The following is a 14677-nucleotide window of genomic DNA, read 5'->3' as shown; positions in this document are numbered from 1 at the left end:
CTTTTCTTCAATAATTTTTTAAAAGCCAGGTCAAGGCTCCAAAAGCCCAAAGGTGATATGAGGGTGGCAGCTCACAGCAGTTTTTGTTCACTACTTGGATCATTTTCGTTCAGCTGGGTGTCTTTCCTTTTGTTATATTTCTTTAAGAGTTCAAAATGTGTTAATTACATAAATAAAATGTAATTTTCTCTGTAGCACTTCATGGATTTCATAAGCAGCACACCTTAGTTGTTCACACAAAGCATAAAGGTAAAAAACAATATATACAGTGTTATCTTCATTTTAGATGTCAAAAAGTATTTGCGGCTCCCAGTGTTTTCTTTTGCGTGGAAACCGGGTCCAAATGGCTCTTTGGGTGTTAAAGGTTGCTGACCCCTGTGTTAGCCATTATACAGAAGTTAGTATCATGACGCTTTTCTTTCCAAGCTCCTTATACTATCATGAATAAAGTTAACTGGTGAAATGATTTGGCAAACTAGCATTTCTTTTAGACTAAATTTAGTTAAAGGAGGACATAGTCAGCCAGCTGCTGTAACAAATCTGATGATGTTCATAATTTGAGCTGATAAAGTCATTTAAAAAGCACCAAACAAGTTATCAATCAATCAATCAATTAACTGACCTCTACTCAGCAAACTATATAGAAGATAGCTTATAATTTTGCTGTATTAGCAGGGACACTAATAAGAGCTGGGAGAATAAAAAAAAAAAAACAAAAGTTGTTTTTGTATCTGATACATCAAAATACAATTGACAGTCAAATGTACTGTCTTTTATAGTCTATCCAAGACAAATGTTAATGCAGGGCATGAACAGTTCCTGTGTTCTATATGTGAAAGCACTGCTGATGACTGAAGATCAGATTCTGATTTAAAGTAAAAAACTTTTCAAATGAGGACTAGAATACCCCAAAGAGTTTACCTGGAGCCGAGCTTTGATCCTGTTCTAGTCTGGATGGAGAAACACAGAGTACTATTTTTCTTCCTTTTACATGTGAGCTGTTGACAAATCTGAGAGTGGTTTCAAAAACAAAGCTTTAACTGAGAAGTCTAACACTCTTTCTCAGCACCACGTTGCTTTGTTGCTCCATTTTAGTGATGATTATACAACCTTTTACTTAATGCAGGAAGCATATGACATTTCCACCAACCTGATGTGGTTTGGGTTGCAGTCAAAACCTCACAGCTTTCCTGTTGCAGTGTATATGCACTCACCTTTGTCACTGAAACTTAATCTGATCCCTGAACATGGCCCTAATTTCAGTGGCCAGCTGCAGCAGAGATCCCACAGTTTACTTTCTGACAAAAGATGTGACAGTGGAGCATTATGCAGGATGCACTGTCTCTAATTTTCCATAGCTTTTAACACAACACTGTCAAGCCCGGGCAAGAGAAAACATTTGAGGGGAAAAAAAAGGCACACTGTCTCTGTACACCATCTTATAGCAAACCAGTGACTGACTGCAATTTCCTCTAGTGTAACCAGCAAATACTGAAAATCCACCCATTCGATCCATCTCTGTATGCAAGCAAAAGGACCACACACAAGCTTTCAAATGGCAGAGTGAAAGAAGAAAAATGCTGTGCATTACTTACTCTTTGCAGGTGCTGGAGACATGAGGTGGTACAGTGTATTTACAGTCCATGATCATGGTGAGGGTCTCACTGTCGTTAGCTTCCTGGAAGGGTGGCTGGCCACAAACCAACATGAACAGTATCACACCAAGACTCCAGATATCTGAGGAAGAGAAAGACACGAGGTCAGACTTAGGACTGGGTGACATTTATCATGGTATTAACAGGTGAAATATTACGAGGACATTTATTAACACATCAATTTCTCAGACACAAATATGGCTGTATGATCCACAGCCGTGTGCTACCTACGACAGATGTGTCAAATGTATTGTTAAACTATATCTGTCCTCTCGGACTGAATCCAAGGCTGAATAATCACACAAAACCTAGTTACGACATCATGATATGGATTATATTTAAAAACTAAGTGCAGGTGGAAGGTCAGAAAGTGGAGAAGTTGAAGCATGTGAAAGAGGGGGGGAAAAAAACCCTCTATCTGTACCAAGTCTAAACAGAGACTGTGGCGTGCCAGTGTTTTCATCTAGCACATCTGTAGTGTATTTGTTGAAAAATGCTACAGAGACATTAAAAACCAATGACATGCTGATCCTGTTGTTCAGCCATCGTCCCTAATTAACATTGCTTCAAATAATTCTCCGGTGTGGAAGACATCTCATTTTACAAGCGTATTTTCCCCTTGATCTCTCCACCCTCTTACGTCATGAGAAAAGATGACTGCAATGGAAACGATGCCACTGATCGGAAACAAGCAGACAATTAAAGGAACTAAGATGTTCTCAGCCAGTGTGGTAAACAACAGTGATGGATAGAAGTGTGAGAAGTACAGTAAAGTCTTCCTCCAAGGCCTTTGACCTGTCGTCTCCACACGTTATACAACTTATACTTCTGTATAACTTTGTACAAAGATAGCAGTCAGTTTTTTTGAGTGTAATTCCACCATTTAAGAACAACAAATGCTTTATAAGACCTCAGTAAATTTAAATCAAAACCAAGCAATGTCCAAATGATGCAAACAAACCATAAAACCATAAAGAAACCAACTATCTGCTTACCCATATCTATATCGCCATCAATCCATCTATCCATTCTTATATCTCTAATATAAATAAATATTTTCCCTTTGCTGCTGATTGGCACTATGGAGGCAGAAGCAGGATAACAGCCATCTCTCGCTTTCACCTCTCTCCTAGACATTTCTAATCAGCATGTTTGAGTGCCTTATTTCCTCTTACTGTATGCTATTAGGTATTAATAGAACATAACCACATTATTTTATTAACACCCCCTAGTGTCCCGGCCCATGTAACTACACCCTGTACTGGATAATGCAAGACAATTTAAAACTGCATTTTCTCAATTGCAATTTAAATCCAAATTTTCTCTGGTTTGCTTGCATAAAACAAAATGTCACTGAAACCCAAAACAAGCTCATGTTCAATGTTCTCAAGCAACAGTGCACGTGTGCTAACAGCATAATCAAAGTCATGTTAATTCATCTATGCATATGCTTATTCAAGTGTACAAATTTGCACTTGCTAGTTGCACCGAGTGAAAGCAAACTGTCAGCATGCAGAAGCACCGGTCCATACACACTTTATGCAACTAAAGACACATTCATGCACACATACACACAGCCTTTGGTTCACTAGTCAAGAACGAGAAACAGCCTCGAATAGAGAGCTAGGACAATAAACCTTGTCCTGTCGCTCCGTATAGTACGGTATGTTCTCAACTTTGTTTGGCACACATAGAGGCAGATGTTTGAGCCAAGTTCATTACACACATACAGTATTTATACTGCATGTCCTGCCATGCCCGTATAAACACATGCAAAGCTTTGGGCATTAATGTGTAACATTTTCATCACTTAGCAGAGAAACAGGGCCAACTTACTTAGGCTGAAGAGCGAGGGAGACATCACAGAATCTCTAATCAAATATTGGCAGCCCTAAAGTAATTACCATGATGAGGATTTTTAAGTAAGTTTCTAATTAAGCTCAAACACATAGTTGCCCTCAATACCAAATGGTTTGGCAGAGTGGAGCCTTGATGATGTGCTAGAGAAAATGCCAGATAGTAAAATTAAAAAAAAAATCCCCAACAAAAACTATTTTTGGAGGAAAAAAAGATTCTAAAATGTTTTTAACTCAAACGGACAGCCGTGAGTTGTTGCATCTTGAGACTCAGCTTTGCTGGGCTACTATCAGCACTCCAGATTTGGCCTTAGGCTAGGGAGTGCTGTGTATAATTAAACTAACCAAATGGCCGTACAGAGAGGGCCGAGTGCCTTTAAGAGGAACTTTCTGAAGAAACAGCTTGCCTGATTGAATACTGAGTCTAATTATTGTGGTATGCATTTTGATACCATCCATCACATTTGATTTCAGGAGCCATCCATGGCTCTCTCCCAGCTCAGTGTGCGAGCAGCAGACATCGGTGCAGTTGCAGGTTGTCTTATGAGAGTAGAGTCCCCACTGGGAGGGGCCGGGGGGGGGGGGGCTCTGTAGCACTTCAGAGGATAATTCCTGTCTGACTTCCAGATGGCATTTGTTCTGAAAAAGTGATGTATCACCGAGCCACTGCTAAAGCCCAACAAATGGGGTGTTACAGGAACATTTCTCCTTAAAAAAAGAAAAAAAAATGCATCAGTGCAATTATTGTGTGTCTAAAACCATTTACAAAGTACCTGCAGTGGTTTGATTTGAAATGAGTTGTTTAACAGCTACTAGAGAAGCAGATCAAGCATTTTACTGGAGCCGTGTTAATGGACCAAAAAGCTGCCTGAGTATAAAGTGCTAAAACAATATGTACCTCTACATTATAAGCACCAAAGAGGTCTTCATCCCAAACGCTGAGGCTGATGTTGCACTCTGCTATAAAATATATCACAGCCTTAATGTGCCCACATCTGCAGTATGCTAGCGCCATAAAAGAGTTCCCTCTCAGCCTGTAGCAGTGTCTCCTCTTCTGCTGAAATATTAACAGGATATGGATGTGGAGAAAGTTCAGCTTGGTCTAACCTTGGTCGTAGAAGCTCACGTTTCGATGTACCAATTAGATCTCAACGTGCTGGCACACACACAGGATCAGAGGGATCCTTTATATGTTTTCCGTGTCAGTCCCTAAAAACCCCCCACAAAGATGACAGAAAATTCTCAGATTGCATTTCTTGAGGCCTAGTTCGTTTCCTTTGTTCACGATACCCATTTGGATTTTACATGGCAAGGATTATTAAAAAATGTTTTCACAATGAGTTTCCAATAGAGTATTTTATTTACTCTATCATTAATGACTAATGTGTTGGCTTCCTTGACTGACACGCTTGATCTACAGAAAAGCTACACCCCACTGCCATGAACCCCGACAAACACACACATACACACCTACTCGTAAGCCTTACACATGTGATATTTAATTCCCTCCATGTATGACATTACAGTTATGACAGTATACATTATTTTTGTCTTTCCCAAACCGTGTGCCAATGTGTTTCAAGACTGATTAAATAAACAGGTTGGCGTGCTTAGAAATACACTTCAGGTTTATTCAGGTGCTTGATCAGAGTATGTGGATTTGTCTTGTCAAAGTCAAAGCATGTCTAAACACCCAAAATTTGCTTCAGGAACTTGTTTAATTAGGCCCACTCTCTGAAAGATGTGAACTTTGTGAAATGTCAGCTGCTGCTGCTAGGCTGCAAAGCATACATATATTTTTTTCCTACCTATGAATGCTTCTCAAACTTAAGCTTGGATATTTCAGTAAGCATGAAAAGAGATTTCATTAGCCTTAAAATGAAGTTCTTACAAAGTAGTATTTTGTTCCTTCTCTCTCAGGAGTGCAGCATCTTTCTTGTAGTTACAGAGCATGAGAAGCCTTTAACACTGGTCACAATGAGCTTCAATAAATACTGAAAAACTACCTGAGTCAGAGCAATTTAGTATGCTCCTATTATGCTTTATTACTACCTTATTACAGTCTGACTCTCCAGGTGGTTTCTGTCTCCTGACAGAGGAGAGTTGATCTGTTCAAACAACTGAACCTTGAAATGACAGCTAAATTATACTGAAGAGAGTCACTTTGTTGATTTACTGTCAACCAGTGGTAAACAATTCTTTTTCCAGTGACCCACCATAGAAGGACAATTAAATATGTAACCAAGGTTACCATGCTACACAAAATGATGACATCTTTGGCCTCCAAATAGTTAGAAGACAAAAAGGTGACCCAATTAGACCAAAGCCAACTACACTCTTCACACACCACATATTTTACAGTTTAGTTTTAAGAAAACGTAGAACATCACAAAAACTCTGCGATCACCTTCACAGACAGGCGGTTTCCAACATGTATAGAGCTGTCAACCTGAAGAGCACACACACCCACTCATCAATCCTTCAGATTCATACACGTGTGCGCTCATCACATCAACATAAATGCTCCTGTCACTTACAGGCAGAGAGAGTAGAAAGAGCACTCCAGATGACTAGAGATCTCATTCTGTCACATACAGACATGCTGCAGCTTCACACTGTAGACCGGTGCATCACCTAAATATGTGGTCACTGTATCCTTTTCTTGCTTTTTCCCCTCCTCAGTTCAAGTTCAGTGCTTCCTACATACAGGCCAGCCAAGTAAGTGTGAAGACACATTTTAGAATTTTTATTTAAATAATTTAATGCCTTTTATAAAAATATATATATAAAAAAAACATAGCAACATAGCAAGAGAAAGAGTAGTGCATTTTGAAGGAATGCTGCAATTTCTGGGTCAGTGTGCAAGTCCCCCTCCAAATCCCGACTACCACCATGTTAAAAAGAAGGAATTCACTGACCAATTCAGCAACACCAAAAAACCTGATAAACCACAGAATCCAAACATATGAGAAACACTCAAGTCACTTTTTGCCATTCACCCAACTTCAAACAGGGTCATTATTTCTAGAAAAACGTTACTTTAAATCACTCCTGTAAGTGAACTTACTTGGAGAATGACAATTGTCTTTAATGTTATTTATGTTTTAACAATATTTACGTGACCTAGTGGCCCACAACTCAAAAAACAAAGAACTTCCCACCAATTGAGCATTGCGTGGCACAGCTTCTGTCTTGCTAGCTTGCGCTGTGCTCAGTGGATCTGCACTCAACAGTGCAGCCTAGGCAGAGTAGTCGAATGCAGAGCCACTGAGCGCTCAACACAGACAGCATCGTCAGAAGAAAAGTTGAGAAAATAAATAAAAATTTATATTGTTCGATATATATGCGTACCAAACCGAAAGCACTGTATCGAACGGTTCAATATCGATACATGTATTGTTGTACCCCTAACAAATAAATTTTATTTATTTTTATTTCTATATATTATATATATACACATATACACACACACGCCTTTGGAACAGAGGATTGCAAGTTCGATTCCTGCCTGGGGCGTCTGTATCCAGTAAGGGTCCTAAGGCTAGACCCCCTATGCTAAGCAAGCCTACCGCAGACATGGGCGAGACAGATAAACATGAAGGCATGCCGGCTCGGACGTCGCCCGGATCAACAAGGTCCGCGTCAGGTGTTGAGGAACCAGGGCACCCTGACGAAAAGTGGGCTACTGGAACAAGAAGGCATCGGTGGGCAAGAGACGAAAACAGGGCGTTGTTGGAATGCTACTACGCAAGTAACCCCGGCGGAAGGGGCTACATGAATAGGATGAGGGACCTATGGATTCTTCGATACCCAACATCCACAATGACGGCGAAACAACTAGTAGCTCAGTGTTCCAACATTCGAAAGAAGGGACTGCTCTCACAGCTAGAGATTGACGAGGTATACCAAGGGCTCAGAGAAGAGCTCGAGAGGATGTGGAGGTTGAAGGTAACGGTGGTCCCCGTGGTAATCGGAGCACTAGGTGCGGTGACTCCCAAGCTAGGCGAGTGGCTCCAGCAGATCCCGGGAACAACATCGGAGATCTCTGTCCAGAAGAGCGCAGTCCTAGGAACAGCTAAGATACTGCGCAGGACCCTAAAGCTCCCAGGCCTCTGGTAGAGGACCCGAGCTTGAAGGATAAACCGCCCGCAGGGGCGTGCTGGGTGTTTTTTATATATATATATTTTTTCTTTTTTTATTATTATTAGGGGATCCGGGCTATCAACACCTACGCCCTGCCCGTGATCAGGTACCCAGCTGGTATAATAAGTTGGCCAAAGGAGGAGATAGAAGCCACTGACATAAAGACAAGAAAGCTCCTTACCATGCATGGAGGGTTTCACCCCAAGTCCAGCATCCTGAGGCTGTACGCTAAGCGGAAGGAAGGGGGCCGGGGACTGGTGAGTGTCAGCACCACAGTCCAGGATGAGACAACAAACATCCAAGAATACATTGGGAAGATGGCCGCAACTCACCGAGTGCTCAGTGAATACCTCAGGCAGCAGAAACCCAAGAAAGGGGAGGGAGACGAGGAACCATCATGGAAGGACAGGGCCCTGCACGGTATGTACCACCGGCAGATAGAGGAGGTGGCTGATATCCAGAAATCCTACCAGTGGCTGGACAAAGCTGGACTGAAAGAGGCACTAATCATGGCAGCACAAGAACAAGCTCTGAGTACAAGATCCATAGAGGCTGGGGTCTATCACACCAGGAAAGACCCCAGGTGCAGGCTGTGTAAAGATGCCCCTGAGACAATCCAGCACATAACAGCAGGGTGCAAGATGCTAGCAGGCAGGGCATACATGGAACGCCATAACCAAGTAGTATACAGAAACATCTGTGCCGAATATGGCCTGGAAGTTCCGAGGTCAAAATGGGAGATGCCCCAAGGGTGGTGGAGAATGACCGAGCTAAGATCCTGTGGGACTTCCAGATACAGACGGACAAAATGGTGGTGGCTAACCAACCGGACATAGTGGTGGTAGACAAACAGAAGAAGACGGCCGTAGTGATCGATGTAGCGGTTCCGAATGACAGCAATATCAGGAAGAAGGAACACGAGAAGCTGGAGAAATACCAAGGGCTCAGAGAAGAGCTCGAGAGGATGTGGAGGGTGAAGGTAACGGTGGTCCCCGTGGTAATCGGAGCACTAGGTGCGGTGACTCCCAAGCTAGGAGAGTGGCTCCAGCAGATCCCGGGAACAACATCAGAGAGGCTCTGTCCAGAAGAGCGCAGTCCTGGGAACAGCTAAGATACTGCGCAGGACCCTCAAGCTCCCAGGCCTCTGGTAGAGGACCCGAGCTTGAAGGATAAACCGCCCGCAGGTTTTTTTTGTTTTTTTTTTCTTTTAATACACACACACACACACACACACACACACACACACACACACACACACACAAACACACACACACGGGTTTTTTTTCCTTTTGCACTAATAAAGTTGTGGAGTCGCAAAGTATTTTGTCTAGTCTCAATTATATTGTCAGTTATATTGTTATCGCAAATTTTTAAATGTATATCGTGATAAATATTTTGGGTCATATCGCCCTGCTCTAGTCTCTACGCAAATGTTACTCTGCCTCCCAACTCCCCCTCCCCCATCGCTTCACCTGCAGGCAACGACAAGATGGACACGGCCACATGTTTATGTGCAAGTGAATAAAGGCCATTTTCCATCACTCCTTTCCAATAAGCTACTGTCATTGATGACAAACTTCCTAATTTGAAGTGTAAATCTACTGAAACAAGCTGCCAGCTAGTGCTGGGTGATATGATGAAATATATATCGTGTGAATGATAGAAAAATGTGCCATTTGTCTTCTATTGTTTCTAACATAATTTTATAAATTATTACATAAAATATATCATTAACCCTTTAAAACACTCCGTTTTGCCTAACTATTTTTAAATCCCTGTACAACTGGAACCATGTAAGCTAGCGCAATAATTTTCTTTTGCATATGAAACCGGTGGAGGTGTACTTACATCTTATGCCATCAGCTTGTCCTAGGTCACGGTTTCCTTCCACACATAGCTTTGCAAAAATTGCATAAAAAGCACTTGCAACAACAATGCATGCATTCGCTTCCGCTTATCCTTTTCAGGGTCGCGTAGGGCGCTGGAGCCTATCCCAGCTGTCATAGGGCGAGAGGCAGGGTACAGAAACATGCTTTGCCGATCCGATCAGCTGTTCATAACACTTCCTACGTTGGAATATAGGTCAGCGCGAACTATCGCATGTCCACCATTACCTGCCCGAAACTGGATGTGACGTCATTTTCAAGGAAAATGTAATTTTTTACCTTCAGGGCCTTATAAGCCTATGCTGGTGTTTTTAAAACTTATGTTTGACTTTATGCTTTTCTGTACCGTTTCTGGGATGCTTAGAACTCAAATTACACTGTTGGAAATAGTTTATTTTGATGCACATGCTGTTTCTTTGCAGCAAGTTGGGAAAAGAAAAACTATAGCCAGCCAAAGATACACCAGTCTTTCACACAAGGCCCTTAAGAGAAAACGTCCCAGCGCCATAAACAAACCACAGGAGCCATCTCGCGTTACATTTGTAAAGTTGAGAAGGACAGCTTTCATTACCTCGTCAAAGTCCTTGATCCGAGGTACAGAAGCACTTCAGTAAAGTCGAGTTGCCTCGTTTATATGACGCATGCCAGGCCAAAGTATTGAAGGATGTTTGCAGTGTCGTGCATTATGCCTTGACGACTGACCTATGGACGAGCAGAGATACGCACCCCTACATGAGCGTAACCATCCATTTCATTAACAAAGATTGCACCCTCTGCGCTTGCTGTTTACAGACTGTGTACTTTCCAGATGACCACAGGTCAGGTGGTATATCGGGGTTTTTTTTGTTTTGTTTTTTTAATGTGTGTGTGTGTGTGTGTGTGTGTGTGTGTGTGTGTGTGTGTGTGTGTGTGTGTGTGTATATATATCGCTACCGTGATATAAAATAATTCATATCGTGATAAATATTTTTTCCATATCGCCCAGCACTACTGCCAGCAGCAGCATTATAGTGCAATAACCAAATGTAAGCACAAAACTAGCCCAGATAGTTTTCCCTCTAAATCTTAAGTGAAAGTATAATATAACATAACTGCTTAACATTTTAGTTTAACAATAATTAAAGTAAGAAACCTATAGCTCTTTAGGAGCTGCACAACACTGTTACATAATAAAAATAACAAATGTTTTCTACCTAGGATGGTGTATCTTGGGTGCAAGGTTTTTAAACCAGCTTCTCAACCACCATGTAAATGCATCAATAATTTCCATTAGAGTGCACTGCGCAAGTGCTCCAGCAACACTTGGTGGAGTAATTTGTTTTTTTTCTTGGGTCAAACATCATCAGCTAGTAGCATCTCTTCCTTTGTAGCCGGGGCAGTATGTTTTTACCTCCAGTGGCAAAGCAAATGTGTTGTTTCCTGCTTCACCGGGAACTGGTTCCTTGAATCTTTTCCTAAGTACTTTGTTACTGGTTGTTAAAGTAACTCGCTTTCTAGGCAGTAAATTGTCAAGCTGGGACAGAGCTCTTGCCACTGTCTTAGACATGCCTTGACAGGGCTTGTCTCAATATTGCACACTAGGGAATGTAAACACATACCAGTGCTACAGCAAGGATATAGGAACATGCTTATATATCCCGAAAAAAACCTTACACATACATCCCTAATTGCAGCATCTTCCTTGCCTTTACAACATGTCTTCCATTCCAATCTTCAGCCACTTTAAATCCTTCTAACACATTGACAGTGCCTCTACAGGTACTTAACCTTTAGCAAGAACTTCCAGCTACAACCAGTTTGGTTGTGGAATCCATCACAATCCACTACTCTGTTGGTTACTGGAGAAAGAAGAAAAAAGTCATAGTGCAATCTCCTCCTTCTCTCTGTATTACAGTCATGATGCTTTAATTAATGGTTGTGAGATTGTGTCTCTTGGCATCTCTTCCTCTCATTCAGCCGTTTTACTCTGATGAACCACCAAGCAGCTTGAAATGACAGCAGCCAGAGAACTAGTAGGAGGAACTGAACCACATCAAGGCTGAGATATACTGTAATAACTGGTTTAAAGGTTTTCTTAATAATAACAGTCAAATGATTAAGTCCTTGACTTCACAATAATGACAATGTTGACAAAACTGTCAAGAACAATAAGCTAAATTACTATGCAGACTTATGCATCATGTGCATATTTTCGGGCTGAAAGTGCAAAGCAGCATCTCAGTGTTACAAGGGTTAAATGTGACTGCGCTGGAAGAGGAAAACAAATAAGTCTTAACTCATGTCCTTGATTCTAGCTAAGTTAAATACAGTGATGTGTCAATTAGTTGCTTTTTTATGCCTTTTGTGATTTTCTCTTAATTTCAGAAATCTGTGGTGTACAAGGTCAAAAGCACTAAACCTGTATGTAAAACCTTCCTTATAACTCACAGCTGGCCCATTACGTTAATTTTAAGCTGACATATTTTTATTCTACCTATTAAGAGTAGTTGGCTTGATTCTGAACCATGATCTGAATTATCATTACATATCATTTATTTAATCTTGGTGTCTTTTATTTATTTAATCTTCATTCTGGCTTCAGCCATTTCAGCCCCTCTCCTCTTAAGGTAACATTTCTCTGATTGGCTGCTCCTTATAAACACAGAGTGTAAAGAGCAGATGGTTACGGCTGCACACAGTGAGGTGTGTGCTTGAGATGGCCATACTTTGGATATCATATAGATCCAAGAGGAGAAAAAAAATGTTTCAAATTGAACCTTTAAGTTGATATCAGATTATCTTTACAGAGTCCACAATGTTACTGAGGTTGTTAAGTGGCTTGGTGCCATTGTACTCTTAGCTAAAAACATGAAAAGGATAAACAACTGAGACTCTGACAACCTGAAACAGCTTAATGCTTTACCAAGTAGTCACACATGTGCGACTAGTAGAGCAGGGCGATATGACCAAAAATATTTATCATGATATACATTTTAAAATTTGCGATAACGATATATCTGACAATATAATTGACACTAGACAAAATACTTTACAACTCCACAACTTTGTTAGTGCAAAAAAAAAAAAAAAAAAAAATCAATGTATTTTCACTTACACAAGCAGCTGTTTTTTTTTTTTTATGTGCATTAAAGTTATATACAAATTTAATAATGCAAATGCAAATTCCTTGCTGACAGTTTAACCAAAAGGCATTTCCAGTGGAAATTGGCCGATATATCCTCAGTAGAGCAGGGCGATATGGCCAAAAATATTTATCACGATATATATTTGAAAATTTGCGATAACGATATAACCGACGATATAATTGATGCGAGACAAAATACAACTCCACAACATTACTAGCGCAAAAAGACAACCTTCCATTTATTTTCACTTAAACAAGAAGCTGGTTTTTATGTACATTAAAGCTTTATAAAAATGTAACAGTGCAAATGCAAATTCCTTGCTGAAAGTTTAACCAAAAGGCATTTCCAGTAGAAATGGGCTGACATATCCTGAGCATAACCATGTATAATATCCACTGAAGTTAAAAAGAGGTGCTTTGCAACATTAAACTGCAGTGTGCAGTACGCATTTTTCGGACCATAAGGTGCACGGGATTATAAGGCACATTAAGCGAAACAAAGCAGTCAGATATATCAAACTTTATTAAACTCATTCTTCTTGCTTCCTCCACTTCTGTACCATTGATTCATTAATGTTGAATTCTCTGGCAGCTGCTCTATTCCCATGTTGTTGCAGTATATTAATGACTAACCTGGTATTGTGGATGGATTATCTCAGTTGTTCTCCTGACTGAAGTTTGGTCCGTTTACAGCATCCTGCCATGCGATTGCATTTGTCTCTAACCATGAAGAACCTTCACGTTAACTTTTATAAGTGGAAAAGTGTTAGTGTTCGTCCTCCAGCTTCACTGTTTATGTTATGCTAACATAGCTGTGTCGCTAGCGATCACGTAGCACATCATTATATACCAGCTAGCCCAACTTCAGTAACCCTACAAACGTCACTGCTGTTTAGTTTCCTGTCTTCATTTATGTTGGAAGTGATAGCAGAGCTGTACGTTTGATTTTTTTCAGAAATCTCTCAGTCAGAACATGCAATATCATGCTTAGGTAACTAGCGAAACTAGCGAGCTAACTTCCGCTAGCTTCCTGCTAACTTCTAACTCCGTTAAATGTAATAACTTTTGTTTTCATGGATGCCTGGAAGTTAAACTTTATAGTTACACCTGGTAAAGCAGCAATGCTGATCGTTTTATTAAAGATGAAAGAATTTAGACAGTTTTTAACTCTAAGTGATGCTGCAGTGTTGTTTGACCTGAAGCATACGGAGTTTAGGACCCAGATTACTCCCAGATTTAAGAGCATCTTAGTCCGACAAATACGACAATAACGACGGCCGCTTGCATGTTCTGCAAAAAAATGTGCTTTGTCGTGTATCTGACAGACAAACACCAAACCAGTTCCACATCACTGAAGTTGCACCATTTTTACAAACCAATTCTGGTTCATCTGTTTCACTCAACAATCGGCCATGTGCGTATGAAAACAAAGGCACTGCGCATGCGCGTTTTACTCCCATTCTATCGCGATATTTCATTTTCCTATCGTTGCCTAACATTATACCGGTATTACCGTGAACGGTATAATATGGCCCAGCCCTAATCCTCAGCATAACCATGTATAATATTCACAAAACTTAAAGAGAGGTTATACACACACAATACCGTAATATTATGTTGAAGCACAGTATGTATCACTCCGCGAGGCTCCTGCCTACGATAGCCGCAATGCTCCGACAATCCATCAGGCGGTGCAGTTTGTAGCTTAGCAAAGTCATACTAAAACATTTGACAGATTTTCGAGCGCCATGTACCACATAAAATCGTTACAAGGTCAGTAAACGCAACCAGAATTCATACATAAGGCACACGGAATTATAAGGGGCACTGTCGATTTTCAGATTTTAAGTGTGCCGTATTTTTCAACGGCCCACTAGCGTGGTCTACCAAAAATAGTGCTTTGTTGTGTATCTGACGGACGAAAGCTAAACCAGTTCCACAGCAATGAAGTTGCAGCATTTTTACAAACCAATTCTGGTTCATCCGTTTCATTCAACGATCCACTTTCGCCCT

The 14677-nt window shown here is 40.8% G+C and overlaps 1 protein-coding gene across 2 annotated transcripts in view; it reads right to left on the bottom strand.

Annotated features, from left to right (window-relative positions):
• Positions 1-14677, bottom strand: part of snrka (SNF related kinase a) — a 56838-nt gene that overhangs the window by 30425 nt on the left and 11736 nt on the right. For both annotated transcript variants that reach the window (XM_082551019.1, XM_082551020.1), the window contains exon 3: positions 1596-1737. In XM_082551019.1, the coding sequence (XP_082407145.1) occupies positions 1596-1737 (142 nt within the window). The remainder of the gene's footprint in view (positions 1-1595; positions 1738-14677) is intronic.

The sequence above is a fragment of the Aulonocara stuartgranti genome, assembly GCF_965226115.1.
Source record: "Aulonocara stuartgranti genome assembly, chromosome: 11".
Classification (NCBI taxonomy): domain Eukaryota; kingdom Metazoa; phylum Chordata; class Actinopteri; order Cichliformes; family Cichlidae; genus Aulonocara; species Aulonocara stuartgranti.
This window is presented reverse-complemented; position numbering and strand designations above follow the sequence as displayed.